Source organism: Manacus vitellinus, unplaced genomic scaffold, assembly GCF_001715985.3.
Source record: "Manacus vitellinus isolate BGI_N305 unplaced genomic scaffold, ASM171598v3 scaffold_15_pilon, whole genome shotgun sequence".
Classification (NCBI taxonomy): Eukaryota; Metazoa; Chordata; class Aves; order Passeriformes; family Pipridae; genus Manacus; species Manacus vitellinus.
The window spans coordinates 11,274,939-11,298,373 of NW_021939122.1; the positions used below are offsets into that span (position 1 = coordinate 11,274,939).

General features: G+C 40.6%; 1 protein-coding gene across 6 annotated transcripts in view; it reads right to left on the minus strand.

Moving 5' to 3' along the window:
• The window catches only part of BTRC (beta-transducin repeat containing E3 ubiquitin protein ligase), a 122,289-nt gene that overhangs the window by 11,997 nt on the left and 86,857 nt on the right, over nt 1–23,435 (minus strand). For all 6 annotated transcript variants that reach the window (XM_018069249.2, XM_018069247.2, XM_018069243.2 and 3 more), the window contains 7 exons: nt 16,940–17,171; nt 12,198–12,384; nt 8,242–8,338; nt 7,211–7,348; nt 6,615–6,733; nt 4,024–4,273; nt 3,242–3,360 (listed from right to left, as the gene is read on the minus strand). In XM_018069249.2, the coding sequence (XP_017924738.1) occupies nt 3,242–3,360; nt 4,024–4,273; nt 6,615–6,733; nt 7,211–7,348; nt 8,242–8,338; nt 12,198–12,384; nt 16,940–17,171 (1,142 nt within the window). The remainder of the gene's footprint in view (nt 1–3,241; nt 3,361–4,023; nt 4,274–6,614; nt 6,734–7,210; nt 7,349–8,241; nt 8,339–12,197; nt 12,385–16,939; nt 17,172–23,435) is intronic.

A 23,435-nucleotide genomic window follows, 5' to 3' on the forward strand; every position in this document is an offset into this window, starting at 1 on the left:
ATGCTACAAACAGTTATGAAGTAAGTCTATTTTTTTCCATGCTTTTGTCAGCTCTTTGACATGGCTCCCAACTACCACGGATCAAGAAAGATTATTTGCCTACAAGAACTGAAATTCTTTGACAAGTATTCTATAGAGTTGTTCATACAGCACTGCTGCAGCTCCCAGACACTTAGGGGAAAGCAAGCAGCCACAAATGTTTTTAAATGTTCATTCATAAGCCTTTAGACTGACATGTTTTCCACAGAAGTGAGAAATATGGGGGGTTTGCGGAATTTCTCTGGGTGACACATCTTGAAGCAGCACAGTTGCTGAGGGGTCAGGTCACTTCACTTGAGAGATAAAGATAAACCACCCCCACATATTTTACTCCTGAGGTCCCCCAGGGAATAATCCAGATCCAGGTGATGTGTGCCCAATGATTGCACCTGTCTTGCTACAACAAGCTCCTCTCAACTTTGGACAACAGAGGAACGAACAGAACTCTTTTGTAACTGTAGAACTGGGAAAGGATTTGTCCATGGACATGTTTGAAGCCAACAAGGAGCACAAGGTAATTCTGTAAAGTTGATCTCTCAGGAATCTGTGAAGACCCCAATGGTTTCACATGAGTACAGCACACCAGTCAAGGTCAGAGCAAGCAACTTCATGGCAAAGGTCAGCCAAAGGCACTCTGGCTGGTCAGAGAGCATTAAGTCTCTCAAGGATGGACAATGCCAGAGATTAACTGGTGCAGAAAGGTTTGAAGAGCAATCCTGTGCCAGGAACTTTTGCGCCATGTGTTTCCATTCCTTGCCATCAATCCTGAGATTGCCAGCAGCTCTGGGAGTCTGCACCACACTAATTCAGGCCTTTTTCAGGTCCCAGTTTGAGGTTTTATCTGAATCTGAATGGGATTAGAAGAGGTGATCATGTCCCCAGTCACATGGGGAATGGGCCTTCATGTACAAAGGTGATAACTGCTATTAAGAGCAGAGTTTCCTAGCACAGTTGGTGCCAAGGGTAACTCCCAGATTTGATAAGCTTCTCAAATGTCTACTTCTTTAAATAATCAAAGGAACAAATAGTAAAAGAACTAATCTTAAGGCTTGAGAACTAACTAAAAAAATTTTATGCACTCTCCTTCCTACAATTTTGGGAGAATTTCTAGAAGTAGAGCGAGGTCTTCAATTATCCCAGCCTTTAATTCACTTGAAGTCCTGGTAGAGCTGAAAGATGTACAGAAGGCAGGTGAGCCTGAATCCCCATCTCTTAAAGAGAATGCTGTAGTCTAAACAGATCAGTAGCAGATCCCCACGTGTGCACACATTGGAACTAGAATACACACGTGCAAACCAACCATTCATTTAAAAATTAACACAAGATGTTAAAAGTCTGATTCTATTTTCTTGCCCTAAATTCTCTGGTTCCTTTTTTTCCTACACAATGCTTGCCTGTAGCAATTAGGAACTTCGGCCCTAGATGCTTGGATTAAACTTGATGGACCACTTTCTAGCAGGTGGAAATCAGCACAATGATAGTGATGTCTATGTAGCTGTGTCCTCTTACACTGGTGAAATTTCTGGCCTAAAACAAAACCCAAATAATTTTTATATTTGGAGTCTCCCTACAGAAGAAAGACACTGATTTCTCAGCTACTTCACATGTCCTTACATTTGCAGTTGCAAAACTAGAAATCACAGTCATCTTTTGGAAAAAAAGTTTCCCTGCAACTGAGGGATGATGAACTTTTAAGTTCTGTATCAGCCTCTCCTAAAGGCCAACACACAACATCTGGCATTTCACAGTGAATTCAAATCAAACATAGAAATCACCAAGCCACCCACAATGATGACTCAGAAACCTGCTCTTTCTTTATCACCCTTCCACTGACTTGTGCCCTTTGCTAATGGCTGGGAAAAAAGTGTGTGACCAGGTAAGTCCTTTGCCTTGCCCACACTGTTGCTAAACTTGACTTCCATTAAGATTCACTGCTGACATTCCTGAAATTCTAGCACAATTTATCTGTCAACTAGGGATTTTGTCCAATGTAAGCATAAAAGTAACAGTATTCCTCTTTAGCATTATCACTATCTTGACATTTATTTTTATTAGCATTGCAAGTCATATTTTAGATCCTTCCCTAACTGCTGCAGTATTTAACTATTTCTTACTCTACTTCTGAGACCAAGTTTCACAGTACAACTGCAGAGGGTTATTTTTTCTATTTGAAGAGTAGTTTTCACCACATCTAAGTGGTGTTGCTCTTACACAATGCCTATAATACCTTTTTCCCGTGATTAAGAGATGGAAGTTCCAGCTCTTCTGGTCATGCTCTCAGACAGCCCTATACTAAAATCTGGCACAATGACCTGTGACGTCAACCAAAGGACCACCATTTTCCTACAGAATGCAAAGCAGGGAGAGGCAGTGTGTTGCAAGCCAAGTCCACAGGCTTGCAATAGCAACAGCATAAATCGTTCTCACCGAGGAGAAATTATTACTGACATATGAAGGGTTTTTGCTCATACTGTCCAGCTTTCAAGTTTTATCAGAAAGCAGACAATTATTTAAAGAGATGACAAGGAAAAAAGGGAGGTTGCTCTTCGTCCCATTTCCATGACAGAGGCATTTTCCTACATCACGTAAACTATTATTCAAGCTTGTTCCATGTACCCCGAAATTCATGGGACATCCCTCTGCCAGCAGCTGCAGGATGTAGGGAGAAATCCTGGCTCATGATACCAGAAAGAGTTAAATCTCAGATTGCAACCAGGGCAGCTGGAGAAGTGCAAAAGGCAGCAAACTGAACTTCATGCTCTAAACCAGCTGTTCCAAACTTAACCAGGTGCCAAGTACCATAAGAAGAGTTTGGCGAGAGCCCAGGAGGATTTCTGCAGAGGATTAAATGCCTCTTACTGCAAATCTGACCCCTTTAACTAGACACATAGCCCAATTAAAATATCACAAGAGGACATCACAGAAAGTGGTACTTGCCAGCTCTTTCATACACCAGAATTGTCAGAGCAATGCAACTTGTTGATTAGTATGGGACTCTTGAGATGCTGAGGATGAAAGACAACACAGTAAAACAGGCTTCTAATATCTCTTTCCAGTAGTTCCCAATGTTCTATACCAAGGAAAGCATATTTCAAAGTTGACAAGGGTACAGAGCACTTCAGTTGCCTAACCTCTGCACATCCCAGTGAATCAGAGACAACGTGTTTGCACATAACTCTGCGATGGGGAGTGTGTCTCTCACCTGATAGTATTATCTGAAGAGCCGCTCACTACTAGCCTGTCTCTGTACTGCAGACATGCAATGCCTCGTTTGTGGCCATTTAAGGTGCGCACAAATTCGCAGGTACTAGTGTTCCATACCTGTGACAGGAAGGGAGGAGGGAACCACACAGAGACAAAATTATTAAGAAGAGACTAACAAAAGATGGTGTCTGTATGATTTATAGATGCATCCAGAATGTTCTTAATTGAAGAGGCTACCATTAAGACTGGGAAAATCACCCCTCCGATGACTTGTGATTATAGTCTGCAATTGTTAGCAGTTTGGGTCACTGTACACAGAAGCTTTTTGCCACACCAGAATTAGCACTCTTTGGCTATGATTTAGTCTACACATGATCTTCATTTTCCTGACATTTAATACTGCAGATTGGGATCACAGCAGTAACGTTTAAGTGACTCCTATCCACTCACCTTCGCTTTTGTGCCCATGCTGCCCTCTGACAACTATTGAATGACTGATGCTGAAACAGATTATGAAAGTGGTCAAGTCGAAAAAGAACACAGAAAAAAATTTCTTTTTCAACTGCCTCTGTACCTGGATCTGATTTGCCATACAGCTCTGTAAACAAGTTGTGCAAGCTCAAGAGAGGAGGGACAAGTGGAAATAAGCAGCAGGAAGAATACTGCTTCTAAAGGAAGATCTGGGTAATAATGGCCAAGGACCATCTTCCCTGCCTGGTCACTGTTCTTCATTAATAAATACCCCAGTGCTGCAAATAAAAAGCCTCTGAAGCACCTCACCTTTATAGTTCTGTCACCTGATGCTGATACAATGTACTTGTCATCAAAGTCCACTACGTTGACAGCAGCTCGGTGCCCTACTAGCACCCTCCTCAGGGTGATGTCCGTTGGCGAAGCCATGTCCCACACGGCGATGGAACGGTCTTTGGAACATGTCACCATCATGCCGTTATTGAAGCGCAGGTGCAGCACGGCCTCGCAGTGGTGGATCAGTGTGTTCAGCATCTCGCCTGCATTCACATCCCACACTCTGCAGTTTCAGATTTCAAACCAGAGAAAAGAGTTAAAAACCTGCACAGTGCATTTTCTGCAGGGCAAGAGAGGGATGGGGAGAGGTAATTGACTCCCTAGTGATATTAGAGAAGCAAACATCACAGGTTATACCTACATCTATTAAATAGTTCATTAAAAAATGTATTATATAAACCTGTTGATTATGCGTACATTGAGGAAGTCCAGAAGCCAAAAACCCTGCAATGAAGTTAACACCATAAAAATAACCCACCCAGGAAAAGAGCATTCTTTAATTAAGGGAATTTAGAGCTGAGGAAAGGTAGAAGACTGATGGTCTTAAAGGCTGATGTTTCCTGGTTGTGTCAGCCTCCCATACGCTTCATTTCCAGTCAATGTGGAGAAGCAAATTCAGTGACAGGTTTAATTTTTGACCATTCTCACAGGATTACCAGCTCAAGGGATAATTTATACAGAAGCAGGAAAGACAATTCTTTTCAAACAAATACGAGTAATTGCCACAAGTTGCACCATGAATTGCATTTATCTTAAGGTGCATCTGGTACACAGCAACATTCCAGGAATGTGCTGAATACTCAAATTAAGACACAGCATTTATGTCAACTTAATGTTATTGGAACCAACTGTTTCAACTGAATGATAATTTAAGATGCACATTAGATAAAATCTTCATACAGAACTTCTAGGATTCGAAATGCAATTTTAAGCCCTTAAAATGTTTCTTTTGGGCTATTCTGTTGGCAAACTTCTACCCTCCATAAAGAGATTTCTTTTGGCACTATCACACCTGTATCCCAAATACACTATAGGAGAGCAGAAAATGGCTGTATCATCAGGCACATCAGACACTGCAGAAGTTAAAACTTTCCTCTGCCAATAAGGCAAGCAGTAAGAAAAGGCAAGATGTGGGAAAGACTTCTAATGTCTTATTTTCTAACTTAGGGAGACTGAAGTGCATCAACTTATGGACTATAAATGAGAAAGAAAACTACATTCCAATTACAAAATGCAAAGGAGAAAAAACTAAAGACCTGAGCCATTAACATACGAACAGTTTGCAGACAGGGTTGCCAAACTGAACAGGAGCTGGAGACCCACTGACTTCTTTGGACAAGTGCATCCCTGAGATCCCAGAAGCATTAAGAGCCCATCTGTACTGTCTATTGGATGAAGCCCCTCTTCCTGAGGAGACACAAGGATAAAAGCGATACATCCTATGTGCCTCTGGGGTCTGCACTAACACTTATAGATACAAAGGGAAACAAAGTATTTCTGGGCAAGTAGCCAGTCTGCAATTTGGCCAGTCCAGCCTGATAGGGAAGATGATAGCGCTTGTTACAGAAATCAGCCTCTCCTTTTGCGATCTGTTTAGCCCGGTGCAGTTCCCGCACCGTCCTACACCATCTCCAGGTGTCTCTTTTGGCAATGCTGCCGAAATTCTGGATCCCTACTAATGACAGGACCCCAAAACTTAGCAGCACCACAACACTGCATGCAGCACATCAGTAATTAAATTATTAGATTAAGAGTAGTAGTGTACACAAAAGCACAGTGATAACCATGAGGAGCTTGCAGCCATAGGGAACACATGCTAATAGCTTCAGAAAAGGCCACCAACACAGCTTTCTGGTTTCCAAGTTCACTGCATGGGCATTGTTTGCACTCTGACAAAGAGGGAATATATAACAACACGGAGAAGACAGACCTGCCCCTTCACATCCAAGTTCATATTGCAATTCACTAACTCATATGTGCCTGTATTTATACGACAGGTCTTACATCCTCTGGGATTCTGTCATATGACTAGTGGACTTCAAATCTGCACGGCATGCACTGCAAGTGCTACCCTGAGGTGTCCAGCCTTTTGCTGGAGACTGGAAGGAAAGCAAGGTTAGAAAGACTGAATGAAAAGAAATATCATGCTGAAATATAATTAAAGTCATAGGAGATCTAGGCATATATATTTTGTTAAAATTAAGTGGGAATGGATGATGAAACCTTCATACTTGCTTTGAAAACTTCATCTCTTAAAAAGCTATTCTCAAGGAGAATTTATAACATTCTCAGGGAGTGTCAAAACATGCAAAACCTTGGTGAAATGCCAGATGGCCTTCCTAAGTCAGCTTGACCTTGACTGGCCTTTGCTTAGATTCTCATTTCTCCTTGACAGCGATTTGCAGGGACATCTGATAAACAAGGACAGCACACTGCTCAACAAATATGTTGAACTACTTCATGGAACTGATTGAACAGCACACATTTAAGAAGAGATCATTTCAGCATTTTGCAAAGTTAAAACCTTAGAGGCAAACAGAAAGCTCCAAATCACAAGCACACACCTGACTGTTGAGTCTGAAGATCCAGTAATGATCACCCGTTCATCATACTGGAGGCACAGGACAGAACCTGTGTGTCCGGTGAGAATTCGCTTGCATTCCAATGTATTCTTATCCCAGATCTAAGACAGCAAACATTCAAAACCACACAGCTCAGTAAGGTTTTCATCTTTCAGCACTTACTGGTTTAACTAATCTGTTTTTTACTACAACACACCATCGATAGTGCAGTTAGAACACCTTTAGTGGCACCTGCAGAGTCTTCTACAGGCTCTTTGGTGCAACAGATTAATATCTTTGATATTACTGGCTTTACTATGAATATTAGTTTTACCCTTCTCATCAGGGTACAGGGTCTAGTAATTACATAGCCTGTAATTACTGATTGACAAAAACTCTGCTAGCAAAGTCTGTCTGTCTGCAAACAGGGTCTCTCTAGCCAGATAAAAAAGGCATACGTGCTGTGCAGGTGTGAGGTGGGGGAAGGGGAAGGCTAGATTACTAACAAGAGATTGGGTAGGTGTCACTGAAATTAGGACACTCTTATTTATGGCATAGGTACCACATACCACTAGTATGCCATTATGGAGCATTCTCACCTTGATAGTATTGTCTCGTAGGCCACTCACTATCTTCTGATCATCATACTGTAAACAATAAACCCCTTTGCTTGTCTCGCTTCGGCAGTGGATCCTCTGTAAACTGTGCCTTCCACACCGCCAGTTTGACTCTATTGTCTTGAGGAGAGACAGGAGACAAATGAGATGTAAAAAAAAAGCACAGAACTATTTCCCCTTTTTTTTGATTGGCAGAGAAGACAGCAGACACTTTTCTTCACTCTTTTTCCTGCAGCCAGGCCCATACAATGACATAACTACTTTCTAGAAGAAGCAACACATGGAATAAAACCAATTAAACAGACAAATACCTGGAAAACATCTTGTGGCTAACCTGGTCTACGTCATCTGGAATGGTGAGGAAAATGGAACTTAAACGCTTTTTTCTATCTCCAGCCTTTAACCCCCTGTGACTCAACAGCTAAACAACTGAAGAGAATGTCTCAGTTGAGCTGTAAGTGCTTGTACAAACTCATCACAACAGTGCCTGAGCACTGCTTTTGCCATTAGGAAACAACTAGAACATGCCATTTTGCTCATACTAAAAGTAAGGCAACCATGCTCAGTTGCTTCGGGTTTCCCTGACTCTTAGGATTGCAGTCTTAGGCAATGCACTTTCTCCTTGGCTCAGTTCTTGATATCTTTCCATAACAGCTTATTAGGTCTCATCTGCACTGGGTGGAGTAAAGTACCATGGAACAGAGAAAACTAAGACATTATGGTGCTGCTGTGACATTTGATGTGCAAGGTGTAGAGACTCCACCTGCAAGAGCTCACTGAACAATCCAACTCATCCTCTGTCTAAAGGAGCAGCAAAGCCTGGGACCTCATATAATTATCCCAGATCTACAAACTCCAGATAAACAAAGACACATCAGATTTAAAGACATATTTCATTAGAATGGAATATTCTCAGAATTTCAGCATCATGAATGAATCAGAGACATTTGAAAAAAAAACAAAACCAAAAAGACAACAGCAAACCACCACCACATCTGGAAGCTGTTTCTTACCTCTATGTCCTGTATAATTTTGGGATAAAGTGCTCTGTAGAAGGAGTTGGGTGGAGCAGTTCCATCAGGAGGTTTATTTTTAAATAGATATTGCCCCCTGAAAGACAAAGAACACTTCCACTGAACACAAATCATGTTTCAGCATTTTGAAGAAAGGTATTTTACAAATGGGTAACAACTGCTGGAAAGCACAGATTCATATTGAAACTTAATTCACTCAATAAGATGGGCTGGTTCCTTGTTTGTTTGCCCTGCAACATGTGAGTGTTGCATTTTAACATTGAAATGCCGCAAAAACATCTGTGTCTAGTCACTCAGGTAAGGGAAATACATTCTCTATTATGGACATGGGCCCATTCAGCTCAGTAAGAGTTGAGAATGGCTTGTGCCTGCAATACACATACACATATCAGAAGTCACCTTTGAAATAAAGCATAGAAAGTAAATGAAAGAAGCCAAGGAACACTCAAACTCACTATGCATTCAAGGTTAGCTTTTATCTGCATTAGCAGGAACAGTATCACTTTGGGTACCTGGACATTTTACTGCTACTAATGTATTTTGGTAAGCAACACTTCATCTGTGGTGCCTCCCTCATTTCAACACTGATTTGGAATACTCATATCCCAAGCTAGAGTTTTGCTACCAAAAAAATCTGTAAATGGCAATCACTACCTGCTGTGTAAAAAACTTTAATTCCTCATCCTGAAGTTAGGAAGCCACCAAACACGGTGTGGAAGCTTGTAAATCCCACCATGGGCGTACTAACTGCTGTTCTGCCTGGCAACATGCCTCACAAAATGGAGAGAGGCAGAAATGCCTCTGAGTGTAATCCTGGCATCAGAGGCACAGAGTTTACACTGGGCGAGCTCTCCGCTTCTCCCTCCCTTACTCCATTACAGCATAATTAATTGTTCAATACTTCCTTGCACACTCCTTTCCTGTCCTTTCCATACCGTACAGCTCAAAACTAATTTGAGAGACTGTACATTAGCTGCCCTGATGTACTTGAACTAGGGAGATCACAACAATGAACTAAATTTTTAGGCTGTAAAGCAGTAGCAAACTGTAGGACTGAACAAACCAAATGACAAATGCTCAAAAAAAGAACTTTTGATACTATTTTAAATAAAGTACTCTACGTACAACTTGAGAGAAAGGTGCTTTCCACTTTGGACAGAGCAATCATCTAATTCTTCAAATACAGCTACCAGCAAACACTTAAATGGGAACAAACACATAGATGCAGACAAAGCACCAACTATAGATGGTTGTCTATTTACTGTGATCCAGACTGGAAGTGCATTCATGAAAATTAAAGTTACTGGCTCAGGGAGAGGAAAAACGCTTTGGAGGTACACAGAATATCTAGGACACATCCTGGAACACTTGGGGCAGGTCTACAACAATCTGTGTACAAGCCTATATGCCTAAAAACCTGTCTATTGTTTCTAACTTTACTAGCTAATGTAACACAAAGTCCTGCCTTGCTGCATGTAGAGTCAGTTGTTTACTGTTCAGCTAAAGGACTGTTTGGAATTTCCACGGCATCCCAGTAGCTGTTTTGCTGTAGCTCTGGGATAAAAGGAACTATTGTTTGCAGGTTTTGATGACCAGCCAATTCAATCAGATGGACACAACTGTGCCCAGATTTTGGGCTTCTGTTTTATATTTCTCTAAATCTGTGTAACCCTTCCTGCTCCCTGACAAGCTGTCAGTGAAGGATGCCATGCTGCAGAACGGGGGGTTTCTGTTGTAAACCATGAGCTGCAAATGCTGAAATCAGGCAGCCCATGTGCAAATTGAGGACCTGTAAGCAAATAACATCAGTCATTTATCTTTCTGAACTGTCCAGTTTGTCATCTCCTTGTGCCATGTACAGCGTTAGCATTGATTACAAGCTATAAAGCTCTACATGGCAGATACAATTGCATTGGATATTTCTTGTCTGCCTCTCTTAACCATGCAGTTCTATCTTCTAAAGCTAACCAGAGGAAACACTTGAGCACAACTTGCTCCTGTTGCATCAAAGCAACCTCCAGAATCCAGTGTAAACTTGAAGAAGAGGTGCAGTAATGCGGAGACTGTCCTTGAGAGGAGAAGCAAAATTTTGCAATTGTTTTTTAGAAATGTTGTGTCTGTATGATTAGCACTTGGTGTTAATGGAGTGTAAAATAAACACAGGCATAAAGTGTGGAGTGTGGAGGGAGCAACTTGAGAACTATCAGCTATGATCTATGACAAGATGTAGAGAATAGGTAAAGCTCCAGAGAACAGGAAAAAGACAAATGTAGCTCTTGTATTTTAAAAAAGGGAATAAGGTCCACCAAGGAAATAGTGGATTGTCTGACTCAAATAACTTTGACCATTTAGCTGTTCTAGAGCACATACTCAGTCAGATGAGTGCCTAGATGATGACAACGTGACAAAGAGCAGGCAACACTGATTAATCCAGAATATACCATGCCAAATTGATCTAATTTCTTCTTACAGGCTACTCTTAAGACTGAGCAAGAGAAGTATCATCTTGGAAGAGTTCAAGGGTAGACACACAGATGGCTAGAAAGCAGAGTTTCCCGATGGTGCACTGTCAAACAGGATGGCAACTGGGATCTTGCATGGAGTCTGTCCTAGATATGTCATTATTGAGCATTTTCATTAATGACAAAGAATGGAACAGGGAATGCATTTATTACCTGGCCAATGATAAAGTTGGGAGAAGAAGCTGCAGGCACTTTGAAGGCCAAGATTAAATTCATAATATTCCAGACAAAATGGAGAAATACCCAACAATAATAAATACTGTGTAATTCCTTTTCCAAGCAATGGCTCAGGAATCTCCATCAGTGAAGGTTTTTAAGAACAAGTTAAGACAAACATCTGAGATGACTGAAGAGAAACCTGGCTCTCCCTATGGGAAACAGGAGGGACTAAATGACCTCTCAAGGTCCTCTTAGGACTTACTGTGACCTCAACAATACAAAGAGAAAATGGAAGTCCTAGAGAGAATAAGGCACTAAAAGAAATGCAAAAGTTACCACTGCTGTGCTTGTGTTTATTTTACACTCTTTATAAACATTACACTATTGGAAGCAGATCAAAATAGTATTTATTTTTAAAGAAGGTCTCATAATCCTGATTTACTTGCCTTTACTTCCTGAGACAAACAGTATAACAAAATTACCTATAGACCAGGAGTCTTTGTTTGCAACTCTGTATCTTTTTCTTTTTAATAGCAACCAAAATGCCTGAGCTGTCACTTTTATCTTGTTTATGAAATATTCATACCCAGTTTCCTTTCTGCCAACATCCTAGGGACACCCTTGGAAAAGAAAATTATGTATTAAAGGACATACCCCTGAGAGAGAAAGTTCTAATGAAATGTTAGCAGAGCAGCTTCAAACTTGAGTGAGACCTACACTGTAGTAAGGCTATTCCAGATGATTATTAACTAATCTATCTGCATTTCTTAAGTCCCCTATTCTCCGTGGTACATACCCTCAGCTTCCAGTTTGAAAATTAAACAGATATCTAATAGTGAAAATCTGCTGAGGAAAACAAACAGACCTATCAGGAGTCAACTAATTCATAGCACATGCTGCCCCACTGCCACCCCTAAAAAAGCTCTTCTGCTCTGAACTGCTGACCACTTTAGGGTTCCCCTGAGGCATACACAGCTTCTTAATTTGAACTGAATGACAGCTGGGTGTAAAAATCTCAGTCTGTATATCTCCCTTCTCACAGTGGGACAAGAGCATGATCAGATGAGGAAGGTGAGGGAAAAATCCCCCACGTTGCCTGCATAGCCAAATAATGCCCTAACTCCCCAACCCCTGATTTTTGATTCAAGGAACTGTCAGGTTTGGAACCAACATGATGTTTCAGTGTGCTAAATAACCGCACGGCACCTACTGTCCTGAATGGGGCCAAAGGAGGTGAAAATGCAGTTTCCTCACCATCCTCTCCTCTCTGACAACCCTCTCCACAGGGAGTCTGTCCTGACCATTCTCTCGATGAGCTTCTTCCACAGCATGCCGTCCGACGTCACCCGGTACCACTCCTTGCACACCAGCTCAGCAGCACACAATGATTTGGCATCCAGGTATGACAGAATGTTCTCAGCAATGTGATCCAATCCCCGAGCTGGGGGAGAACAACAACAACAACAAAAGATTATTTGCTGGGCAGACATGGAGTTTAAAAGAATTCCCCTTGCTAGTACAAAGATACGTTCTCCTTCCATCTCCTCTTCTGCATGCAGAGCTGGACCAAATGCACAGAAGAGCATTTGAGGCTAAGTTCAGGAGTGAGCAGTGTTCTCCAACTTCCTTTGGATATAGCACAACAAGTCATTAAAAATAATAAAGAATCCAAGAAGTCATTCCAATCTATTTCGATGGGTTTTAGCACTAGGGGGATATTCTATGGATGGCATTTCCAACTCAGCAACGCAGCCCCCAAAATCTCTCTATATTAGGACCATTTCTCATCTCACTGCTACAGCTGTTCTCATGCTGCAACGGCTCAAAAGCTGTTTTTGCTAAAGCAGTAGCTTTTAAACGTAATGAAGAAAAAAATATATATTCCCAATGTGTGCCCTGAAGGGTAGTGGTACCTTTAGACATGGGGGAGGGAAGGATATGCAGATGCACAGGGATGTCAAGAGGGAACAAGAGGCTGTGTAAGGAAAAAGTGAAGCAGGTTTGCTAGTTTCATTTATTTTGGAGGCTGAAGGAAAAATAAGCACCAAAATGATATAATTTGCAAATATTTTCCAGTGTGACTACCAAGACTGGCTCTACTTCAACATGGTTGGAGTGAAATGTAAAGCAATTGCCTGGTTAGCACCAAGCAGCTCAATGTAGCTGAGGCCAGGAAAGGTTATGCTGTATTTCTTAACTGGACGGATGTAATTAGTAAAAATGTGCCCTTACCAACTCAAATTTAATCATCAGTAAGACTTCAGGAAAATAAGATGCCTTTTAAATGAGAAGTTGCATAAACACAGCTTCTCTTGGAGGCTGTTTAATTCACGAGTGAGACATGCTGCCAAGAGATTATCTCACTTCACAGGTCAAATTTCAGAGGCTTTGTGAAAGTTGTAGTTTAGGCTGCATTGTCCCTCAGGCATAATGTCCAGTCCAACCAAAAAGGAAGCATGGCAGATTGGTACTACATGCATTTTCCCTCTGATTCACATTTGAGACAAAGTTAAATACATGTTTTCTTGCTTTTAAAAGAACAGCCTCAAAGACTGCTTGTGACAGTGAAAGAAAAAGCAGTAAGTGCATTTTAATAGTCACATGTCTGTATTTCTGCAAACCCAAATTGGGTGTGACCAGCTGATTCTGATTAGAGTTCATGACACACAAATGGTCAAAGCTTTGTTTTCCTTAACCAAAAGATCTCACAATTATCTCCCAGTGCATGAAAACGAGAAAATTCAGCATGCCTACTCCTGCTGTTTTCAAAGAATCCAAATTGAGAATACACTTTGGGTGTGACATTCTGTCCATCATTTTATGCTTCAATCTGTACGTAGAAAAAGCATGTGAATGACACCATGCACAACCAGGGAGTGCAGAAAGAGGCCTGACATTTCTTATCTTTACAGATGCAAAATTAGATGTCAACCTGCAAAATAAAAGCTTCAGCAGCCTTTATTATGTATTCAATACGGAAAGATATGTACAACCACTATTTAAAATTCTGAAAAAAAAAAATGAGTATCTGTAAATTTAGACTGACTGTACAGCAAACTGTGGAAAGAGAGATACATTTTACTGAACTTGAACTTGCAAGAATTCCACAATTTGGGAGGGTAGACGTGGAAATCATGTTGCCCTGCGTCTGCAGCCTGACACCTGCAGCTCTGAGCTCTCTCCATTGGGTGGAAACGGCTTATTTCACAGTCTGTGTTGCTTCCAGTGGGCCCACAGACCCACCAGAACATTTACAAATGCATGCCTGTGTAGCATCCACACTGATGGCTTTAAGTCAGCAGTGTCACAGCAGGAATTTATTCTATGTGGAGAACAACTGGTGGTTTTCGGAAGCAGGGCTACACTGTAAAAACCGGGCAAAGTAATCTTCACTCATGTGCCCTTCCTGGTTCATTAGTAGTTGTACTTTAGATCTTGCTGCAATGAGGTGCTATAACTATTTCCATGTCTGTTAGTCATCCTTTGCCATTGATATTAGACCCTTCACAGAGAAGGAACACTAATGTTTTGGCCTCTCCTCCTCACATTTATGATAAGTGGATGAGCAGAGCTATTTTGGCCTGGATGCAAACTCAATTTTATTATTTTGTTTCTTAGGAACAGCACAACTCACTGAGACATATATCTAACAAAGCACTGCTTCCTTAAAAAGACAAAACTATGCTCAAAGAAGTTTTTGCTAAATGAATGTGAAACACGATTAGCCCTTCAGGCCTCCACACCATCAAGAATGTTCCACTTATTTCACACATGAAATCCTTATCAAAATGACTTTCCTCATAAAAAATGTTAAACAGCTTGAAAATGCTAAGCAGAGGTCTTATTTTTCAGAAACTGAACAAACTTTGTTAAGTACACAGTTAAGCCGTATTTTTCAAACAACCTTAATTCTGTTCAAAGAACTGGGAAAATAATCTTAGCCAACTTTATACTAGTAAAACATGCTCATAATCTAAAACTACCATTAATTCTGGTCATTCTTTGGGACAGTGCTAGGAGGACAGAGATAAGATGCCTCATGATTTTGAAGCAGCTTTATTGTTTTATTCACTCAAGTGGGAGAGCAGGAGAAAAAATGAAGGAGTAAAAATGAAACCACAATACCGAACACTTGGGAATTTTAGAAAGCTAAAATATACTTATAGAGTATATATTTTTTTTATTATATGACTTAATGTAGAATTTTAGGTTCATCACTCTTTCCTAGGCAGCTTCTTACCTTTGGCCATTCTCTTTAGAAACCTGCCTATACTCAGGACATCCTGCACAGACTGCAGGATCTGTGCCAGTGTAATTCCTAGCCATTAATTTTCTCCCTTACAGCTATATTCACTAGGACATCTGCATTTCCAAATATGCAAATTGATGTACATACATTATTTACACACACACTTCCCACAACTATTAAAATACTCACAAATTAGCTGCCTGATTCCTATTTATTCTACATTCTGATATAGTAAAATTAGCTGCTTTCTGGGTAACTGTGAACAAACCACTAACAAATATGGTACATATGGACAGTAAATTTTGAATGTCTCTGGAAATATTTATAACATTTGCCCAAAATTTTCAGAAAAAAGCCTGTAGGTAGAAATTAGCAAGTGCAATGAGATGTGTTGGTTTGCTTTTACAGAGTTTCATGGAGAAAGTCCTGGAAAAATTGTGTATGTGATTATATGTATACTTCCTCTTTAAAAGTGGGGAAACCAATGCACTTTCAAAACACTTTCTATTTTTCTGAAAAAGAACAGCTCCACAAGTTATAATGCTGCTCTAAGTACATGAGATTATTGCCATTGGACTACTAAAAACTAACATAAAGCAGGTACTTAGCATAACTAAGATTTTTTTTTTTAATGCTACAACAGCCATTTGATTACTGGGCACAATGAGCTTAAAATCCAATGAGTCTACCTATTTAACTTGATGGCAAAACTCTTGCAGCGCCTTTATGCTTTGTACAATTCTCAGTTAAACACAGTTTTTTCCATCTTTTAACCCTGAAATTTAAATTTCACGTTGAGAACTGCCTTCTGAAGAATAATCAATGACTGGATTGAACAAATTGCCAACAGTTCAGCAGTTCTTCGAAGGTATTCACAGAAGAAGCTCTTGGCAAGAAACTCCTCTCATCAATTAGCTATTTAGAGACAACACTTGTAGCACTTCTTGCTCAGGTCCATCCTGCTGAGGACCTATAGCATAGGAATGCTAATCTATTACCTATCTATCTATTTATCATCTAATAGTTTGAAAAAAACCAGCCAAAGATCCAGGAATTTCTGTCTGGTTCTGAAACTCTATCGCTGTATATATTTGATCTCCCATCGCCTCAGTTTTCCCATCTGTAAAATGGGGCCAATATAAAACTGCACGTACACTGCTTTATGTGTGCATTCTGTGAGATATGCCCAGTGCCACATCTGAGAACAGCTGGGATAATATTTTCAATGGAAAGCACTACAGAGATGTAAAAAATAGAACATTTCCATCTTTTGATCTTATGCCCTTTATTTTCTATTAGCAATAAACTCATAATCAAAGCAATGGATTCAGGAAATTATTTTACAAGGAAAGAGAGACAAAAAAAATATCTAAATATGAATGGGGAAAACCTTAGTTGAGCAACCAGGAAGAGTAGTAGTTTTAATTTTAAAAATTTTCGTTATTCATGCATCGTTATGGGCATTATGAGTACAACTACCTGCCCTGTGGCTTGTGATAACTATTGTTACAATATGTAGATGAGCTATCCCTTGCTCCTAGCCAAACCATGGTGGACTGTGCCTTGAGAGACAGCAGGAATACAAATTAAAATATTGCTAAATTTCATACTGGTATAGAGCCTTTCATTCAAAAGTTATCATCTATTTTGCAAACTGACCCTAGTGGAGACCTCTCCAGCAGGGTAGGCCAGAGTGGAATAGTTTTTTGAAAGACAAAGAACAAGTTCCCTGTGCCTGCAGAAATACCTGGCAGTGCAGTGATGAAGTCCCGCTGTAACATGGGTTTGAGGTATGAGTTAATATGTCCATGCTGGTAGTGACACATCTGGGAGATGAGGTGCTCCACAAACTCCACCTGGTCAGACTCGGACCACTGTTCAAAATACTTCACGCAGAGTTCCTTCTCCTTCTCATAGCTTGCAGACAACTTTCTTTGCTTGGGCACAATCATACTGGAAGTGCCATTGGCAAGTTTAGTCTGTAAACAGGGAGGAGAGAAACAACCCAAATCACATATATGAAAAGAAACTCAAGCAGTTTTACAGTATTTCAGGGGAAAGACAAGAGAAGGAAAAAAGCACTCTGATACACAAAGCTGGCCGGGACCACGTCTCCCCTTTGGTGCTGTCAGCTGGAGCGCAGCCACAGGAGCCGAGGCCCCTGCAGGACAATGCACCGGCTCATGCCAGAGCTGCACACAAAGGACTCTGGTTAGATGGGAAACCCCGAGCGGCAGTTTAACATACACACAGTTTTATTTATCATGTAGACAGTAAAACATATTTGGATTCCTAATCTACATTTACTGTTACTTCAAAGCACCAACAGAAAACTGTATTTGTACTCTGGTTTTTTTTTTTTTTCCCTAAAGAATGGATTGCTGCTAAAATTCATAGGGAATGTGTGAAATGGATGAGAAAAAAATTGAATTACACCTCGAGAGGAAAGCCATCAAAAATACACCCTGCTATTTGGTATATACTTCTTTCATAGAATAAAATATTTTCAGCTTTCTGAGCACTGTTAATATCTTGTCAGAAGGAGTCAGCTCAAAGAAGAGTTTCAGGGACAAAACAAAACACTGACGTTTCAATTTACAACTTGATAGCAAGACATAATTCTGCTTTCTAAATGATTTAACTGGAAGAAAAGTGCACATTTTGCATTGCAAGGATATCTTTTGTCCAAGTAAGATTAACTGTTTGCTGGGAAATGAATTTTTGCTGTATCGGTCAAATAGTTTTTATTAAATGCTGAAAACATGAGATTTTTTCTCTTTCATTGTAACAGTTTACCACCAGACAGCATTATAATAACAGCCAATATTATTACATCATTTTTATTGACAAAATAAATTTAGAGGTTCTTTATTAATTATCAAATAATTAAAAATAAATTGCAGATATCAGAACACATAAAACACTGATGTAGGGATGCTGTGTTTCTGTTCTACAATAATTCCAAGCATCAACCTCACCAGGAGACTTCATTAAATTTAAAGGAAAAATGAGTCCCTAAATCTCCCTGCAAAGATATCTAATGAACTAAATGAAATGCAAGGATTAACTGATTTTACAGGAAAAGAAAAAAACAACAAAAAAAGCCTCTTTTCAGTAAGTGCCAAAGCAGCAGGCTATTTAGAGACCACAAAATCTAGCTACCAGTACTGGGCTTGGAATGCAGGAATTTCTCATTTCTCAGGAGTAAATAACTCCTGAACTTCAACACCTCTGAAGCCCAACCGCAATCCTGACTTTGGAACACCAAAAACCTCATAATTTGAAAATCTACTCAACCATATATATTTCATTTTCCAGAGAAAATGCACCTAAATAGTCTTTTTGACATTTCTAGCAGAGCTGGACAGACCCTTCTCTGATAGAAAAAGACAGTAATTAGCTGTGATTTTTAGCAACCATTTTTTTCAATTTCTGGATTATGATTTAAGTTTCTTTGAGAACATAGAACATTGTGATCACACCATCAGTGCTCAGTTCTGCAGCCCAATGTTTTCAACCTTACTTTTATCCCTGCTCCTCCCTGCAAATGTGTGGCTGTGGCTTTCTGTGTTCAGTAAGATCATGCAAGACAAGGACTGTGAGTTACACTTTCATTCAGTTATCACATGGACAATACTGACTGCAAGCAAGTCACAGAGCAGCAGGAAAGAAAAACTCTCTCTTGGGCCAACTTTTTATATAGAGAAATCACTAAAGGGACTATGGGCATGAAGTCCTATTTGTAAAAGACTGGACTTTTTCTAGCAAAGTCCACAGTGGTCAACAGCCTGGCAAAAAATGATTACCAGTGGAGTGCACTGAACATCTGTGTCAAGCGATTCTGGTCATTTTTGGCAAAACAGCCATCCCTGTAAAAATGCTGGATTAAGACAGTGGGGAAATGTTGCATCCCAAAAGCTTGATCTCATTTAATTTCCCATTTTGTTTGCTGTGCATCTCACAACACAGGGTGTCTCTACAAAGCATTTTTTAAAAACCTATACGTCTTTTAATTTGAGAGACTGTGAAGTCTGACTAACACACTGTGCCTGAGCAGAGTAGACAACTGCTGTGCAAAGGCCACAAAGGTGCAGCTCCTTTTCTGGGGTGGCACCATGTTCTGGCCTTTCCTTGCCTTCTGAGCTCCCCTCTCCCAGCAGCCTTCAGCTTCCCAGTTACCTCTAAAGCACTGGTTTGGAGTATCAAACAGAAGTTGGAACATCTGCAGAAACAAGTGATGGCTTATGTGTGTCCAGATAGATGGATCCCAAGTGAACTCAGGCTTCTTTGATAGGAATAATGAGTAACAGAAGGAGTCCATTGACCAACACTTTTAACAGCTCTGGAAGTGAAACTCCAGGTTTAATGTGGTTCTGCTAAGAAGAACACATGTTACAGTGTTTATGTCCGAACTGGTAGACATGGGAACACTGTATGTATTAGGTTGATACTTTAGATGCATTATTACAATGCAACTTGAGACCTGCACCCTTGTCTGCTCTGGTTTCTCACCTAAAGGAGTGAGGACAAGCTCAGAGGCAGCCACAGTATGCCCGGCAGATCCTGTGGTCTATGTAAGCACGGGACCAAGAGGACAGGGCATGCCATGAAACACACCAGTTCTGCAGAGCAGAGACAGATAAACTGACTCCCAAATCACTCAAACTACAGTTCAGAACAAAAATTCCAGAATTTCAATTTGAAGATTCCTGAAAATCCACTGGCAGTTCAGTGAAAAAGGCCTGTTAGCAAAAAGAAGCATCAACAAAAACAATGACATCAAGCATCTGTATTATTAAATTGTCTACAGTCTCTCCTGGTACAGTAATCAGGCCTCACCTGAAAAACAAAAACCTGTTTCACGTGCCATCCATACTGCTAGGGTAAATATCCATCCAAATGCACTATATACAGTCGTGATTTTTATAAGCTTCACTTCCATATGTGGCAAAGAAGAATAACCACTGGTAGTCCATCATCTGGGAGGAAATTTGGGTATAGCAGAGCAAACTACTAATTTGGAACAGATTAAGCTTTACTGACTCCCTTTTCACAAAGCCCTGTACGTGAGGGCTGAGAGGTACCCCAGCTGGCTCTGGACACCATGACTCATCTGCAGCAACAGGAGAGATGTCCTCCTACAACCGTGATCCTGAGCTCATAAGCTGTGCCAGGAAACCCAGGGGATTGAGTGCCTCAGGTTGGTACTAGCTCAGGGATCTACGTACTATGCTCCACTGCAGCCCATAATTACAAGACCGTTTCTCCAAATGGCTACATTTAACACAAAGCACATTTGTATGCCCAGTGAAGTAGAAGAGGACTAATATATGAAAGGACTTTAATCTAAATAATGGCTTGCAACTATAGGAAGGTGTAATATTTCAACACAGATACATAAAGACTGGAAAAATCTAGTGTTATGCATACAAAACGAAACAGCTATGGTATATCTCAGCTGTAACCCATATATGACAACAAAGGTTACTTTTGTTTTTGTTCAGTAGTGGGGACCAAGGAGCCTCCTAAAGCACAGAAAAACAAAGACAAGCACAGTTCTCTGATTGTAGTATAGCAATAGTGTTTACCCACCCATATGAGTGGTCACAACTTTTATATATTTTTAAAAAAAGCCATCGTATCCTCTAATCATAGAAGAGGACTCTGTTCAGGCACTTTCCAAAGGGTAGATGAATTTAGGTTACATGTTTCTTAAGGTAAGAAGACATCCCTTAAAAAAAAAAAAAAGAAAGAGAGAGAAGTTGTCTCCTAGAATATCAAGAATGGCTTAAATGACCACTGCAAGGTTTGGGATCTTCTGAATCTTCAAGACATCTTCATGCTGAAGCTCTGAAAAGACCGAGAGATTAGAAACTACTGCAAATTTCAATTTCTCCCTAGACAAAAGGAAGGATCTTCCCTTCCACATTCCAGTACCAAAAGGCCATAGCGTGCTTCTCCCCTCCTTCTGGGACTCACTGGGACTACAGGCTCTGACACAGAGAGATGTCCTCCACTACTTCTCTGCAACTGCAGCATTTTACCTCCAACTTGCACCACCCATTGTGGTTAAGTCACTGATCTAGACAGAGCCACCTTAACAGGAATTTGGATGGGTCTTAGTGAAGGGGAGGAAAAAAGAGGACATAATGTTTAATTATAAGAAATGATTGAAATAGGCACAGACATACCCCGGGTGCCTCTGCACTGCAGCAAGCTCTAAACTTGTTATCGTTAATGGTTTAAATTTCACTGTGCTAATCATTTCAGGACACAAGCCTTTCTTGATAATCTAATGAATTATTCCAACATCCTTCAGCAAAAAAAATCCTCCATGACAGCACTAATTACAAGACGTTTTCCCAGTGCTTATGTAAAATATGACAGAGCAGCAGCTTAGGGAATTGCAGAAAACTGCTTCTAATTTCCACTGAGAAACTGACAAACACCTCTCTTTCATCTCTCCCAGCTCTCAAGTAAGATTTAACTTTCTCATTTAGTTAATTACCGAGTGAGGATCATCATTTTCCCGGATCGGAGCGGCACAGAGCCTTTATCGTGTTAACTTGTGAACTTGATCGATGGCTGCTGCTAAAACTTAATAACTTCACCCCCTGGCAAATTGTAAGATAAATATAATAGGAGAAACTCTGACAGTAAAAACCTGCCAGAAATGAGCGCTGTGTTTATGTTTCTTTGCAGGCAGCAAAAAAACAACCGACAGCTTATTACTGGGTGCGTGTTACTTATATTTAAAAGACTCCAGGCAGTTAACTTTCTGCGTACTGTTCAAACTTTACTCAAAAGATAAAAGACACTGGGGAAAAAACTCAAGCAATGGGATGACAAAGAAAGGAACCATGGAGGTGTATGTATGTCCAGGGGCCGGGGCAAGGGGGGAAGATGGAAACTTCACAATGAAAGCAAAGCCACACTTGTCTCTATATCCTCAATATTCTTCAAGATGGACCACATAAAAAATGCCCACAACACATTCAAACATGAAACTAGTTTCACCAGCAGCAAAAGGTTGGGAATTCTGGAGCATGTTAGAAGCACGTGGGAAAAGCAGAGGGATTAAAAAGTACCAGTGCGGCCATGAGATGATTCGGCTTGATGCCCGTAAAAGCCTGCAGAGCAGCCCATAAAGCTGCTCTTAGCCAGAGAACCTCAGTTTGGTTGGCTTTTCCAAAGTTACTTGCATGGCCATGGGACTGCTTGCTACTGCCCATGGTGAATTACTACTCAATACCACTCTGATTTAGCAACATAATAAAAATGGTGAAACAGAGCTGAGAATGTATGCCAGGCTTCCATGCTAAAGGGCAGAGCTAGTTATTTGAGAATCCTGTTGGAAGGGTGTTGTTTGCATGGCCTAAAGGCAGTAACGGCATAATTAAGAGGATACAGGTTCAATTTATATGGCTGGCTTCTTCTTTTTTAGGTTTGTAATTACCAAATGCTGCAGAACTGGTTCCCAGACTGCCAAGACTAAGCAAAGAGGAAAGAAGTTCTTTGCAGCTCCTCACTGGCAGCTTCCTATAAAAGAACTCCTTTGCTTTGAGATCTGGGGGTGGTGAGGGGTTGTCTCACCATGAAGAGCAGGATCTCATGAGCCGTAGCACCTGAGACATGAATAGGGCAGCCAGCTCCTCATTCTTCTCCTTTGCAGGATGAATCTGTTTTTCCAGTGTTTGAGTTGACAGCAAGGCTACAATGCTAAGTCATTAAACAACTCACTCCATTTACTTTTATTTTAAAAGCCCAGTTTAGAATCTACCCATTTCTGCCCGCCTTCATCCCACATAACAGCCTCTGTGAGGTTAACCATGGGTTTAGCACATATTTGGACTTACTCGCTCAGTACTGAATTACTTTCCACGCTGCAAAGCTCACTGAAACATTGCAAAACGAACATAACCCAGAAGTAGATGATCATCAATCACATCTGAGAGTCAAAAAGAAAGCACCATGAAAGAAACCACAGCATTTTTACTGTTTATTTCCAAGAGAAAATCCAAAATACACATACTAAAATTAACAGTGCCCAAAGAACTAGCCATTTTGCCTGTCTGGGGCTTTAGGCTGCTTGTCCACATCTGGTTTCTAATCACACTGCAGAAAAACTTTGATAAGAAAGGATACATCAAGATAAAAGATCACTGGAATTATGCTGGACACAGCAGGCCAACCTGCTGCACTTCCTGAAATCCTGGGAGGGCAATAGTTTTCAGAGGTACCAT